At 40.6% G+C, this 16,211-nt stretch overlaps 1 protein-coding gene across 2 annotated transcripts in view; it reads right to left on the bottom strand.

Moving 5' to 3' along the window:
- Nucleotides 1-8,505: 8,505 nt before the first annotated feature.
- LOC122624024 (netrin-B) overlaps nucleotides 8,506-16,211 on the bottom strand; it is a 55,971-nt gene continuing 48,265 nt past the window's right edge. For both annotated transcript variants that reach the window (XM_043803446.1, XM_043803447.1), the window contains 6 exons: nucleotides 10,217-10,405; nucleotides 9,470-9,619; nucleotides 9,273-9,389; nucleotides 9,144-9,209; nucleotides 8,836-9,067; nucleotides 8,506-8,739 (listed from right to left, as the gene is read on the bottom strand). In XM_043803446.1, coding sequence (XP_043659381.1) covers nucleotides 8,598-8,739; nucleotides 8,836-9,067; nucleotides 9,144-9,209; nucleotides 9,273-9,389; nucleotides 9,470-9,619; nucleotides 10,217-10,405 — 896 coding nt within the window. In that variant the 3' untranslated portion in view covers nucleotides 8,506-8,597. The remainder of the gene's footprint in view (nucleotides 8,740-8,835; nucleotides 9,068-9,143; nucleotides 9,210-9,272; nucleotides 9,390-9,469; nucleotides 9,620-10,216; nucleotides 10,406-16,211) is intronic.

Below are 16,211 nucleotides of genomic sequence, written 5' to 3'. Positions count from 1 at the left end.
TTCTCGCATTTATATGTAATAAAAATCTTGTAAAATACGCCTTTTTTGCACTTCACAATGCGCCCCATGTGAATGCCATCAGTGGGACTCTGCGGTGCTCAGATCCCCACTTTCTCCAGCTTAAACTCCTCATCCTCATCCCCAGCCCCAACTCCAACTCCAACTCCAATCCCAACCCCAACCCCAACCACATCCACATCCACATCCACATCCACATCCACATCAACAGAAACTCGAACTCCAACTCGAACTGCAAACCCAAACACGTTTAGGGTTCAGTGCAAAATTCTGTTTTACTTGACTGGCGTCTCTACGGCCGCCGGCAATTTGCAACTACGAAGCAGTTGGGCTTGTCTTCCTTCATCCAGCAGCGAACTTCATCCAAAAAAGCATAGCGTGTTTCGATTTTAAGTATTTCTAGAATAAGATTGTCGAAGTCCTTGATTGTGTGGCCAGCATGGGCATAAGAAAACTCAGAAAATTATACCATTATACCAAATTATACCAGCATGAGCATAGGAAAATTCAGAAAATTATACCATTAAGAAACCAGTAAAAAATACATTATATCACATATAGTATAGTATATAGTATATACAATTAAGAAAGCAGTAATAAAATACATTTTATCATAAATAGTAATAACCCATATATGTTTATATAAAGGAACTGTTAACATTTTTCAACCGGATATTCAAAGGCTTTTACCTATAAACTATTACTTATTTTCCCAAGTGTTTGAGGTGCTGTGTCAACTTTTGTGTTATATTTGCTGCAACAGCAAGTGGCGGCACTTGAAATCCAAGCGGCGTAATTCCAGCAGACGACCAGCCAAGCCAGGCCAGAGCAAAAATGCTTCTTAGCCGGGCTAAGCAGCTCCTAGGGGGCCAAATGGGAAAGTCTTTGAGCGTTTTCGAGGGTCTGCTGTATATTTTGGCTTGGGTAGCTTCGGCAGCTTGGCAGCTTTTGGGTGGTTGGTGTAACAAAAACAACAATATTAGGGAAAAAGGTTTAATGCGGCCTAAGTTACCATCTTTGCAGGGGGAAGGGGGGAGTAGTGCCCCATCTCTCCACCGGATGTGAATGGAAGAGGCTGAGATACTGCGGCGCAACGACGTCGTCAATCGGCATTTGGCATTTCTAGCCATGGCAACGACGTCCGGATGATGAGGCTGTGCTGGCTGTGCAGCAGGCCACAAAATCCCAGTTGCCTGCCTCCACTGATTGGCCAACTAATCCCCGTATATCTGTGCTGCCACAGGGTGGCGAATTGGGGTTCCCTTCCGCTTTTTGCCGAACTTCTATATTTCGTGCCCCCCTTTCACGTTTAATAGAGTCCCGACAAAAAGAAAGCAAGAAGCTTTGGCAAAGGAGCATTTTTCAATTTTTCACTTTAATCAAATTAAAATTCATTCGTTGCGCTTATGAAGCGTGCAAGCGCGTGAGCGAGTGGGTGGGGTTTCTGGGTGGTTCCTGGGTGGTTTTCAGTGGGTTTTAGGTGGTTGGGCTCTGTCTGCCACAGGCAGACGCCGCTTTGTCCTTGCATATTGCCAAGGCAACCAGACCGTCCCGGCCTATGGACCATCGCAAAGCCCTAGTCCTTCAAACAACCCCACCACCCCAACGAAGTTTTAGCGGTTTTTTTTTTGTATTTTCTAGGCATGATACCTTTGCAGCAGGGGAGAGTATTGATTTCGAATCCGAGCAGATTATTATTTTTCCACTCCGACTGACCCTGGCCCCTTCATTCAATTATTCCATCGTTATTTGATATCTTAGGGCCAGCCGACATTTTGGGACTTACCAAAATAAAACAATCACCAAATGAGAACGGACTTCTTTAATTATAAACATTGAATAACTTTCCCTTAATGGGAATCATGATTTTTAATAATACGATATTATTAGTGATTAAAAAACCTTTATTTATCGTTTTTAAAGCAGGGGAAAACATTTGTTAAGCTCCAATAGCTATAGCTTCTTTACTATAGAATTCCATTCCTTACTATAGAATAATTGCTTATTGTTAAAGTTTCAAATACCACGCAAAAGGAGAATGAATATTCAACATGTTGACAGCCACTTACTTTCCCAGCTACGTGATCCCACGGTATCACCATGGTCGAGCACAGTCCGCAGACGTGCTACGTACTACGAGTACTTACAACTCGGCGCATTTTATTTCTTTGTCAAGTTTGCCGGGGCAGAAACTTTGTCCGACGCCTTGCATTGCGGTCGTTTTGCCACCGCCCATCGAAGTCCTGCAGGATGAGACAGGATACCGTCCCTGCTGCGACTGCCCCCCGAAGTCCTTGTTGCCGAAACTGGAAGCGCTGCAAGGCATTTTCCGGGGCGGCCACAGGAGCAGTGGATGTTGTACATGTTGGGCACGATTTCGGATGCAACGGAATCACAGGCAGCAGTGGCAGCCACCCCGGGGCCGTGAAATTTGATAAATATGCGTATTAGTTTCAGTTGCCGCTCGCAGGACTCACAGGATTCGAAGGACCACAGCAGCAGAGTTCTGGCGATGATAGCAGCACTCAAATAAAACTAAGAAACAGCCCCCGGGCGGAAATTTTACTTAAATTGCGCTCTAAATTAATTTCGCCCGGCAAGGACAAGTGGCAAGGTTTCCCATACCCATCAGAAACTTGCAGCAAGCCATCGGCACTCTAAGTGTCTCAGCACCCGGGTGTTTGTGGACACTCTATTTGTGGCAATAACAAACACCCGGGTGTTTTGCCACTTATCTTATATATTATTAAATAATGAAAATGGAGAGGGACGCTTATACATTTATAAAGTTAAATATGGGAAGCAAATATTAAAAATGTTAACAAAGCAAATAATATGATATATAAAAAAGAAATGTCTATTTGTTGTTATTTTAATTTTTGTAGAATTAAGGCGAAAAATGCCATCTTGCAGTTCTCTGATACCCATACCTGCCGGTGTCCCTTCAACGGTGCCCCCAAAAAGTATGCATCACTATGCGGCTCCCGGCGGCACAATAAACTGCTTATGCAAATGCAAAATCAATAAGGACTTCCCCGCTCCACCAACTTCAAATGCTCGGGGATGGGGGGTCATCCTAATAAGTGCCGCAAGCACTCTCCTCTCCTCAGAGGATCCCGATGAGACGACTTTGCTGCCGTGAGAAGAAGTGGTGGGCACCTCCTGTGATTCCATTAGCCTGCTGTTGCCGAAGGTTATCAGTAGTTGATTCAATATTTTTTATGAATTCAATTTTAGTCGTTACAGCTTTCTATAAAAATATTCTTACCTTTTGGATATATGTACATATACCACATAAACTAATTGCGCCATATTAAACAACATGCTTAGTTTTGATTTCGTTATAGTTTTATTATTATTATTAGCAATCTGTCCACTTAATTCGATTAAACTTTCATGCTCTTTTGCTTTGTTTTCGGGTTTTTTACTTTTTCAAGTACACATAAATGATATATATATAACTTGGATTTCCTCCATCTGCTTGTCTTTGATAAATTTTTTTCTTTGCCACAAAAATTGCATACTTTATGTATTATGATTAATCATATTTTAATATTATATATATATATATATATATATATATTTATATATATATATTATATAAGTACCAACTACAATACTTTAATATCAGACAATGTGAATTTCTCTTGCTTTCTTTTGCTGCCCTTTCTTGTTTGTGGGTGTGTGTAAGTGTGTGTGTGGGTGTGTGTGTGCAATTAATGATTCAACATAATAATTAGCAATAATCGAAATTGTAATCAATTTATCAATATATATATCTATATATATAGTTCTATTTGCCTTAGCGTTTCTCCTTCTTCACTCCTTACGTTTTTTGAGTATTTACAAAAAATCTAAGAAAAAAAAAAGTTTGTGTTTCTTTTTTGATTATATTTATATTTTATATGTATGTATGGGTTTGTTTGTTTTTCTTTTTTTTAAGTTTTAGCTTACCATATGAATAATTCGTTTTGGACACACACGCTTGATATTCATATTAGTCTGACCAATAAAAAAAAATACATTATTCAATAATTAATTGTGTTTATTTGTGTGTGGTCGAAGGATATGTGATTAGTAGGCCATGCTTAATGCACACGCAAACCAAAAGGGAAGTGATCTACAAGTAAGTCCATTGGATCGTTCAAACTTTCCAGTTCGGGTTCCATATAACATATAAATACATTTTAGCTCTCTTGCTTCTTCCCCTCCTCGTGTTCGATTTTTGCTTTTAAATATATTGCGTTTAGGCGTATTAATTTATAATTAAGATTAGGAAAAAAAGGTGTGTAAATAAATAAACGGCTTGACATATCAACTAATGACTAATTTGGTTATGTTTGCATCTCTCTCTCATTAAGTACTTTTCATTCATTCTCTCGAAGTAAGTTTCATTTTGTTTTTCAATTAGCGGAAACGGAAGTCAATTTGTCAGCTTGGGGCTGTTGTTCTTGTGGTACGAATAGTGTTTTTGTCGTTCATGTTTGGTGGGCATTTCAATAAATGTTGTGTCATTTTATTTATTTATTTTTTTGTTGTATTTTTGTATTATTTTGTATTTTCTTGACCAAATGCTAGTTAACAGTTACGAGCCACCTTACCCCTTTTTTCAACGTTAAGCCTCTCGGTAAGAAGAGTTTTATTTTTATTTTTTCGTTCATCCACTCAACTGTCGCTGCGTCAATTTATATGCTAATGGGCCTGCATCCTATTTAAAATACATATGCGACAACACGCCTGCTGCTGCCACGCCTCCTCTGAGTTAAATGAACGACAAAAATGGCAAAAATAAAAATAAAAATACAAATAAAAAAAGGCGGCGAGAAGAACCCAATTTATTTAAATCTATATAAATGTTTTATACTCGTATCTCTGTGCGTACTCGTACATTATATAAATTAATATGTTTTTTTGAGCGCCACACGCCCACACGCATCCGACTCGCCACGCCCCCCACCCCCTGCCATTTCCATCTGGAGAATGCCGGTGAAAAATTCAGTTAACGCAAAATCTCATTTAAATATGCATGAAGGCATGAAGCCGGCCGCAGTCGACGAGACCAGACCGAGGCCACAATTGAATTTCTCATTTAATTTTCCCACTTTTTTGTTTTCTGTTGAATCATTTCCCTCTTCCTCTTTTTTTTTAGCATATATTTAATGTTATTTTTGGAAGTTTCAGGTGAAAGGGGTTGATCCTAGATCCAAGATTCAAAATTGCGAGAAATGTAACCTGAACCAGTAACCCCCTGAAATACTGCTATTATCATCATTTAAGGCTCAGTTTTGAAATATTTTGACTGAATTTATATTGGAATTATTAGTTTATAGCTGAGAATAATAGTATTGATGTAGCTCTTTACAACTCACTGAAATGTAAACACTCTTTATGTCCAATACCTTTGAATTGTTAGTATTCTCATTTTTCACGGTAGCATCTGCATAAAAATGAGTTTAAATGTATACAGTTGACAGTTGACAATTCTGCATTTATTTTTATTTTGCCCCAGGACATGCTCTCCAAAATTATTATCCGTGTGCGGTGCGGTGGGCACACGTGTGTCCATGACTCATACGCCACGTTGGCCGGCGGGAAACAGCAACAGTAACAGCAAGGGAAACAGAAACAGAAACAGCAAGAGAAACAGCAAGGGAAACAGCAAGAGAAACAGATACAGATACAGATACAGATACGAGTCCCAATCCAGATCAACATCCAGATGCCAGTTGCCAGAAGCAGAGCTAATTATGCGTCCCTGGGCGGCGAGTGAATGCGAACACAAATCTCGGCTTAAATGCCGCAGCATGTTAACTGTCCAACTCTGGACTCTGGACTGTCCCCGCATATGTTGCCCCCATTTTGATTTATCATACATCATGGTCACGGTCGGACCTGAATAATATGTGAATGGCTCTGTATATATATATATATATATACATGTGGATGTGGGGGTACATACATCGAAATTGGACGACCACAAAAGACCCAGAGAGTAGGTGTCGTGGCAGCCGTCGAACTGAACGAAAAATGAACCAAATGAAGCTAAAGATCTCGATTCATGGCATGGATGGCTGGCAGCGTAAAAACACGAAAATAAATTCATTAAAACATTTATCAAGTTCGACACTTGACTGTCATATATCATGTTACGTTTTTGAGCTCGAAACATGTTTAATCCGCAGCAACATCACAACAAAAAATGTAACTGCAATTGGAGGGGCATGCATATCACTCGATGCAGCCCACGAAGTTCATTTGTTCTGTACACGGACAGAAATTTAGCGTTCTCAAATATCTGGTAAACAAATATATATATATATTACATTTGCCTTATATTTCACATTATATTGATTTGTAGGGAAACTACATGAATTTGCAATAATTTCGAAGGAATTTTCAGTTTTTAAAGTGTTGTGAATTTCTCTGTTTGCTTCTGCTGTTCGATTTGTGCGTCATGTTGGGTGTCTCTTTGTTGCTTTTTGCCTGTGATACTTATCGAGTGCTACAGTGGGCACCCAGTACAAGACCACAACTTTTTCCCTTACATTCTAGCGAAAGTTCGTTGAAAAAAGAGGTGTAAATCGAGTAACGTTAGAAGGGGCGAACTAAAAATCGAGTTATATTTGCATTTCCGTCATGGGCTGTGCTCACTGTACCGTGCGGCTGCCGGGATGAGTTTCAAGTGTTCGAGCGTGGCCTACACATGCTCCAAAAACAAGTTACAACCGATACCCCGATACCCCGATCCCTTAACACCTCCAATCTCACTCTTAACGCCTTCGTTTCGTTTAGTTTAGTTTCGTATGTGGATGCATATATGTACACACAACTGTTTGTATGTTTGGAAGCGAACGAGCCGGAATTGATGCGCTCACAATTTGCATGCATAATTCAAATTGAAAATTAAATTCAAATAAAATGCATTTTAAATGCGTGTTTTGCCGCCGTTCGCCGCCTTGATTTTTTTATTGATGCATCCATCAAACAAATTGGTATGCAAAAGCGCGTGAAAAATCAACTAGCAGATTGTCAATAAACATGTGCATAATTATCGGCCAAAACTGTTTGCATAAATTCTTGAGAGGCGTTTTTCTGCTCCGCATAAAATGCAGCAAAACCAGAAATGCAGATATTCAGAAATGCAGAAATTCGGAAATTCAGAAATTCAGAAATGATACCAATTGAAACTCGAAACCTGAATTTAAATACCCTTGCAGCTTACGTCCACAAATATTTGTGATAAATTGAAAGAGGAAAATACTGCATTTTTTTCAATCGCAATAGTTTTGCATAAGTTGTGCAAATATATCTCAAAGAAACAGACAGATGGACAAAACACAAATATCCGTTGCTAGAGTAAAATAAATATGTGCACACGAAAACTGCTAGACTAGCAAACAAATGGTAAATATTTAAATAGAAATTTGGCACTTGTGAAAATTAAATCCACTTTTGGTTGGCTGGTATAGCGAAGTATTTATGATGGGCATTTAAAACATAAGATATTTAATTAATACCCTTTGAAAGTATTGACATTGAAAGCTTAGACAATGATGCCTAATTTTTGATACTAAATATTGCTATTAATGGCGCTGCAACAGATGGACATTGATTACTAATCTTTGTCTTGTGTTTTGAAAATAAAATCAAGTTCCATTTTTTATTACCACATGCTTATCTATCAGCTCTAAGTTTTTATAGATTTTAAAAGTAAATGAATGCCTATAGAGAAGTTACGTTACCTTTATAATACGATCTAAAAATGTAGTAATTTATGAATTCAGAAAGGCTGCCCCATTTATTAAGTGCAAATACAGGAACTTTCTAGACTTTAGCAAGTTTCGGATGATTTTAAAGAATGAAAGTGTTATTTTGACGCATTGAATTTGATTTGAATAAATGTCACATGTTTTGGCCGAGTTCACCCAGTATTGGCAGATGCTTGAGAGCCGTGTTGATGGTTTATGACTGCACTTATGTGTGTGGCGACGCGACCTGTTTGTCCATCATCCCCCATTCGGTGGCGCTGCCCATTCATTTGCCGCCCAAAGTGCAGTTTGTTTGCTTGTCTAGAATCGCGCGACACGCGATGTTGCCGCTCTTTTTCGCACTTATTTTCATTTTCAATTTATAACTGCTTTTTATGGCCAGCACAGTACATACATAACCGTTATGGACACGCCCACCCATTGGCACGTAACTGTAATTAGCATTTGGTGTTTGGTCATAAAAGGGCGGGGATTAAACGATGTACGTTGTGTTTTCGCTTGTTTTCCGATTGTTTGTTTGTTTGCTGCTGCTGATGATGTTGTGTAAAAGCGTTTTATAGACTAGAGACCGAGACCGGAAGGAGATTATCATCTGGTTAGGAATTAAGATTATATAGACGGGAGGCGGGGGGTGGGGGTGGTAACAGGCAACTTCCGGTTGAGGAAGCATCGCCGATGCTGATTAATTTATAGCATGATGCCGAAGAAGGTGAGAAACTTGAGTAAACTGTACAATTTATACAAAAACCGATACCTAGCCAAGTGTGTGAAATTGAAATCCGCTCTGACATATTCCGTTTCCGGTTCGATTCAACTGCATTTGCGTGCCCGCCGCTGGAAGCGCTTCATGCGCAGCGACCACTCGTCCTTCCACTCGAGGACCACCGAGCTGGGTCCGATGGCCAAGTAACCGGGCGCCGCCTCCGAGTCGCGTCCAAGGATGAGATACGATCTGCAAAGGATGAGAGATGCAAGAAATACGGCGTGTTAGTTGGTTTTTCAAGGCCAGTGAGTTCTATTTCCTATTAGGTTTTGCCATAATACTCACTTGTTTAGCTTTATCTTTGGACACTGGCACTCGATGCTCTTGCGCGGCACCAGCAGCATCATGTTGCCCCTTCCGAGCAGGGAACTCGTGGTGCCCGACATGGGATTCCGCTTGAAGATCGTCTGGATGTTGATCTCGTACTTGTAGATCTCGTTCTGTCGCTCTATCGAGAACTTCTCCGTGCTGATGTCCTGCGAGGCGCGATCGTGGCCAATCACCTTGGCCAAAATTGCTGCAAGTCAAATGAAAGTTAAACAGATTAATAATACTTACAGATAGCTTTTGAATCTATAAATTGGTGTACTTACCATAATCTTCCATGCAAAACTTGTTGAGATTGAGCTTCTTGGGACTCGCCTTGCACTTGCCGCAGTCTGTGGTTAAGTAGTTCAAATGTTGCTGTATTTTGCATTTGGTTTTTGTTCCAGTGTACTTACACTTCTTCATCTCCTCGACCTGCGAGCCACCACCGTCCTTGTAGTCTCCAGTGCCACCGCCGCCTCCGCCGCCGCCAGCGCTCTCGGCCTGAATCATGTTCGCATTGGTGGGCACCTCTGTTGATTTGAATGAGAAAAGCGGGGGGGGGGATTAGAAACCATGGACTCAAGGCGATCTCGATTTCTGGGAAACTCACTGATGCAGGGTGCCACGTGGGAGCGGGTCTGCTGGTAGCCCCGGGCACATCGGTTGCACGTCAGTCCGGTGACGCCCTCCTTGCAGGGACACTGGCCGCTCAGGTGGTTGCACGTCTTGCCCGTCGAGCCCACTGGATGGCAATCGCAACCTGTGGAGAGGGAGGTATGTCATCCTCATTAGAGCGCATCCCCAACCATTCAACCATCCATCTATCCAGCCAGCCAGCCAGCCAGCCATCCAACTATCTATTCCGCACAGCTGTCTGTCTTTGTATGTGTCTGGCAGACAGCTTATGGGACCACTGATTGATGACAGCTTATTATCAATAAAGCGGGGAGCTGGGGGAAAACACCCTGACAGGTCGGACATTTAGTGACAGGAGCAGAAATGTGGCATACCCACCACTACAGGGGATAATAATGTATTACAAATACCTGTGTACTACAAGTCAAACTAATTAAATCCGCAATGGCTGAAACTCAACTGTTTTAGCTGGTTTGTATGCAACTGAAAGTCTATATTATATTAAATGCTAGAAACATCATTTCTTTTCGTATTGATATAGACAATTCCCACTTGAATCGAGTATACCCCAGAATACCATATATGTATATGGTTGCTTATAACTGGCCACCTCATTGCCTTGTCTCTCATTCAATCAGCAGAAAACAGAAGACAGAAGACAGGAGACTGAAGACAGTGGACAGAATACTGAATACAGAAGACAGGAGAAAGCTGAACTCACGCTTGCAGACTTTGCGATGATTTGGCGGCTTAGTGGCATCCCGATAGTATCCCTCGCGGCAGTAGTGGCAGTATCTTCCGGTAGTATCGTGCTGGCAGTTGTAGCACACACCTCCCGAAACCCGGCCAGATAGTTTGTACAGCTCCAGGTTGAAGCGGCAGCGACGGGCGTGTCCGTTGCACTGGCACACTGCAAAATATAAGAAAATATATAAGAAAATATATAAGAAAATATATAAGAAAATATATAAGAAAATATATAAGAAAATATATAATATATAAAGAGAATATATATATACAAAAAGAGAAGATCCCAGGAAAGTAATGCATCTAAGCAACTTTATTAAACGCCTTATTATTATGCTTTTCCTACATTATCCTAACTACTTTCCATCTGAAACTGAACTGAACCGCAAGCGGGATGGTCCATCGGTTACACATAGTTTCACCGAATTACCGTCATGAGCTAACGAGCTTAACCCGCTCCTATTTGGTTATTATCAAGGATGCGAGTAACACCATCGAGCAGAGCTAATCATTTAATGGCAGTACGGGCCAGTCCTCGTTTTTTCCATCTGCTGGACGATGGGTGGTGGATGAGATGAGATGGGAAAGGATGGAATGGGAAAGGATGGAATGGGATGGGGATAGGATGGTAGTATCCGGTCCGGATCCGTAGATTTCATAAATAATTAATAATGATGGGAAACTGTTACGTGCTCTATTTTTCGGACAGGTGCGGGCGGGGGCAGCTGAGTCCTGTCTTGCTTATGATTGATTATGGTTGTTGTTGCTGTTATTGTTGTTGTTGTGGGCACTGATGCTCTTGTTGTAGTTCCCTTGATTGATGAAAAAATAAAAATGGGCAGAAAGGGTGGCTGTGCTGCTGGGCGGGGCGGGGTCTGCCTCCCTTTTGTATCTTTATTTTTAATGCTCTTACTTGCGTGCTGCTTCCTATCGATTTTCCTGACTGACCAACCCACCAACCCAGCAGCCCACTTGGCGGAACGCAAAATGTTCATTTAATTAGTCGGAAAATATCATAAAATAATTTTAGCAACTAATTGGCAGCACTTGACTTCAATTTATGGTGTGCCCGGTGTCCAGGACCTCTGACGTTGCTCCTCTGCGTGGAGTTTCTTTCGATTACATTCCACCCACTCTCTGCGTTTTAGGGCCAGGGGCATTAAGGGTGATTTATACACAGATGCAGACACACACGTGTCCTCCCTGAACACATCATACAGTGGAGGTTAATATCTTAGCTGTGGTTAAAAGTTTTAACAAAGATATGGCCGCCTTAAATGGTAATTTCACTTTAATTGATTTTCTAGCTGCTTTAAAGTAATTCTTTATTTTGGAAGGCAATACCTAAGACATTCTGGTTATGCTCTACTATTTTTTTGACCCCAGCTGTTGTTATATAAATGTACGTACTGGGATTGTCCGCCGATGCCCACGCATGAGCGCCTTTGGAGTGGGGGACTCTCGGCAGTGGAGATCGAGGCTGGGAAGCTGGCGATTGCCTTTGGTGACTGGTGCGACTATTGTGATTGCTGTTGCCTCATATTTTTCATATCTTATGTCTGCATCATCGACGAAGGATGAAGAAGGCTGACAACAAAGGAGCTGCTGGAGCTGCTGGAGCCGCTGGAGGCGGTGGGCGTGGCGGGAAGACAACGCGGATGGCCGTTCGCTTATTTGGCAAATAATAACAACAGCAGCAACAATGGACCCGGAATACCCGGAATACCCGAAATCCCCGGACAGACACATGGGAATACTTATCGAAGGACCTTATCCTGGCAGCAGGCACACAACATGTGCCGCCCCCATCCTCCGCCCACTATATTGTCATCCTCGCAGCCAGTGCACAATTTAAAATGGATTTTATTTTCACTCGACACGCGACATACGACTTCTGCGCGGGGTCAAGGCCATAGAATGGCTTTTAAAGGCGGCTTAACTGCAGAAATTGTGCAGAAATGGAGATTATAATACGAAAAGTGTATAATATTAGTTGTTGACAGATCACAGATGCATCTAGTTGCTGGTGAAGATGTTTATCTCATTTTCAAGCTAATAAAATCCATTATAATAACATGAAGTGCTATTTTGAGTTCCATTATCGTACATCCCACATTTTGCTTATAACGAATTTAAGTTAAATTTAAGTTAAATAAGAGCACTGCCAGTTCGTTGTAGGTTTCACTTTGCAGTTCTTCATCAGCCAGAGCTTCTTTTCATCTTCGTCTCGAATGCCATTGTCACGGCTGCTGCGTCAATATGAATCTTATTACCAGCTTTATTCCGTCCTCGTTTACCCATATCGCTTTTAATGATAATAATAATGATATTGACCGCCAGCCAAATGGCTTTCGTGGCAGCTTCCTATTGTCGCATTGCCATTGACACGCATTGTAATTGAGTTGATATTGCGGAACGATAAGCCACATTCAACGAGGCGAGTCCCGCAAAAATTCCACGGCTTTTGAGACACACACAGATGCCACACATAAATTCCCCGGGGGCAGACAATTAGAAGAACCAAAAACAAAAACGAAATGAAACGAAACGTCTAACGAAAGCCACAAACAAAAAATCAACCTAAAATATTCGAAGCAACCGCCGATTAGCCAAAGTAGCACATAAATTTTCAGTGGCCTCTGGTTTTTGGGAAAAACTGTGAAAATCGAACATTTCGATGTGTGTGTGTGTGTGTGTGTGGGATTTACTCAAGCATGGCCAACGATGCAGTCGATCGGCTTAATTGGTTAACAATAAAACGCATTTTTACGCGAATTTACTTCACAGTTCATTTGCTGCGGCCCCATTACGTGCTCAGTGCTTTTCCGCTCTTTCCTTTCCATTCCCTTCCTTTCCACTCCCGATTTTCCCGGGGAAGAAAACTTCACTTCAATTACTGGGCCAGGCGGCCGGTGAAATTTTGCACATCTTGACCAAGAATTTTCTTCTCTTCGCCTCGCTTGCCGATATTTTTTGATATACGTAGCAGGTCGAGGCAAAGACCCAGACCAAGACCCAAGAAAGAAATTTGCAGACGGTCGAGAAAAGAAAAGTTCATAATTTAGCTGCAATTTTAATTAAAAGCCAAACACTTGGTGGAAAATGCGACAGGGAAAACGGAACGGAACGGAAAAGTGGTAAAACACATGCAAAGCCAACAAAAGTGCGAAAATGGCAACGTGCTCCGAGATAAAGGAAAATAAAGGAAAACATGTGAAAATCATTTGGCACCCAGCACACCCGAGGAGGGGTGGCTGCTAGAGGGTATCTCGTAGATGGTATATGCTAGTGGGTAAGGAGGTATGGAGTTTGGGGTATGGAGTATGGAGTATTGGGATTTTGGGTATGGAGTATGGAGTTTGGGGCTTGGAGTTTCTGTATGATGAGGCCCGGCGCCGACAGATAAGCCGGGACCGGACTGGTCCATTGCCCGTTCATAAGTCTGAGAGTTATGTGCCCGTTTGTTGTAAAACGGCACAAAAATTATGGGCGAAAACCAAACAGGCCCCCAATTGTGGAGGAGCGTACTCTCCTACTCGTTCGTTCGGTGGGGCGTCGAGGGGATACCATACCATACCATCTATAAACTGGCTACAAAATGTCTAAATTTTTTCCAATGGGAGGTGCTCTTCTGGCAGCAGAGAAAACGAAAAAAGTAATACACAAAACAGTAAAAGAAAAATGGAACGCGACAGGAAGAGAATCGAAAGAAGACTGACTGGGGGGAAGTAACACGATATGATATGATCTTGAGTACTTGTACTCACATTCGAGCTGCAAGAGGCGCCAGACTGCATCTGTCTCTATATATGTATATGTATCTGTATCTGTATAGGTATCTGTATTGTATCTGGCGAAGAATGGAGGAATTCTCCGGGGAACAATGTTGCCGAAAGTCGGCGAATGGAAATGAGCCAAGCACGTTCCCATAAATCATAAAGAAAAGAATTTACGACCATGCCTCGCAAGGGTCAGAATTTCGTAGTCGAATTCAGATGGCGCAGATAGGGTAAATAGTAAATTGCAGCCATAAAGCACATAATGAAGCTTAATAGTGAGAAAAACTGTTAACGACTCTATAAGTTCTCTTCACTTTAATAGTAGCTCTCATCAACATAAACTCACATTGCGCCACCGTCATCCTAAAGAAAAAGCGCTTCATGCCATCAGCTTCGATCCTGATTTTTTGACCACAAATGTTCCCAATATGGAATGTCATACCTCGCTGAGTTCGTAATTAAATTTCCAATCAAACTGTGTTTTCAAAAAATAATTTCTATTTTCTTCACATTTTTTGCCATTTTTGATGATGATTATTGTTGAATTTTTGCCGAAATTTGTGTTTTTGTTTTTCTACGTTATAAATATCAGTATTTTGATCAGAACATTCGAAATAGTGGTCCAAATATGGAATATCATACCTCGTTGAGTTCGTAATTAAATTTCCAATCGAACTGTGTTTACCAAAAAAATTTTATTTTTTTTCAAATTTTTTCTAATTTTTGATGATGATATTTAAATTTTGGCCGAAAATCGGTTTTCTGTTTTTTTGCAATTTAAATATCAGTATTTTGATCAGAACATTCGAAATATTGGTCCAAATATGGAATGTCATACCTCGTTGAATTCGTAATTAAATTTCCAATCAAACTGTGTTTACCAAAAAAAAAGAATTTTTTTTTCAAAATTTTCAATTTTTGATGATGATATTTAAATTTTGGCCGAAAATCGGTTTTCTGTGTTTCTGCGTTATAAATATCAGTATTTTGATCAGAACATTCGAAATATTGGTCCAAATATGGAATGTCATACCTCGTTGAATTCGTAATTAAATTTCCAATCAAACTGTGTTTACCAAAAAAAAAGAATTTTTTTTTCAAAATTTTCAATTTTTGATGATGATATTTGAATTTTGGCCGAAAATCGGTTTTCTGTGTTTCTGCTTTATAAATAGCAGTATTTTGACCAGAACATTCGAAATATTGGTCCAAATATGGAATGTCATACCTCGTTGAGTTCGTAATTAAATTTCCAATCAAACTGCGTTTTCAAAAAAAAAATTATTTTTTTTCACATTTTTTGCATAAATCTGTGATTCATTTAGTTTAAAGCGACTTTTACCCAATTCCATCGTGATTTCCCACTCGAAACTTTGTATTATTGTGCTTCGCATAATTCGTATTATATTTCATTTTGCCAGCCATTGTTAAAGTGTCTGTATCAGCACATTCATTGAAATAAATTTGCCGTCTCGCAAAAATATCCAAGCGCCCATCTTCAAGCCCAACACCCACGAATAATCCGGCGAAAATTTGCTTTGCCTGCACAAAGAGTTGTTTGCTGGCATTGTCCTTGATTTTCTTTCCTCGCAGGACCTGGTAGAATTTTTGTGATTTTTTTCCCCAGCAGCTATGTGTAATTTTCTCGCCCGTTGACAAGAAAATGTTGGCTGTTTTCGCTTTCATTTCATGGGCTCGTCTCACGTTCCTCTTTGGTTATATTATTTTTATTATTATTTTTACGTTCTTGCTGTTTTATTTGCTTGGCGGCGATTTGTGTGTTTTAGAATTTGGTGTGATTTGAATTTTCAATGGGCTGCCCATTTCCGAACAGAAGTCGAATTCGGCTAAATGTGTGTGTTGTAAAAATAAGGGGACGAACGAGAAAAGAAAAACAAGTGAAGCATGAAGGCAGCGAGACAGTCTGTTTTTCCCCAGCTCATTTTCCCGCAGTTTTTCCCGCGTGCCAATGATTTTGAAAATGCTGCCACGCATAATTTTATTTATTTTTCAATTTTTCCTCCCAGTTACTTCTGCGTATCTAAGCACTTGGCTTGCTTTTCGGCTAAGTCTGTTATGATATCCACCAGAATGTGTTGACAGTTTTTTTTTTGTTTTTTTTTTTCACCTTTTTCACTCAACGAAATTGTGCGAAATTTGGTTTGCCAAAATATTTGCCGCTTGAATGGC

Source organism: Drosophila teissieri, chromosome X (assembly GCF_016746235.2).
Source record: "Drosophila teissieri strain GT53w chromosome X, Prin_Dtei_1.1, whole genome shotgun sequence".
Taxonomy (NCBI): Eukaryota; Metazoa; Arthropoda; class Insecta; order Diptera; family Drosophilidae; genus Drosophila; species Drosophila teissieri.
Note: the sequence above shows the minus strand (reverse complement) of the source record. Positions and strands in the feature narration are given on the sequence as shown.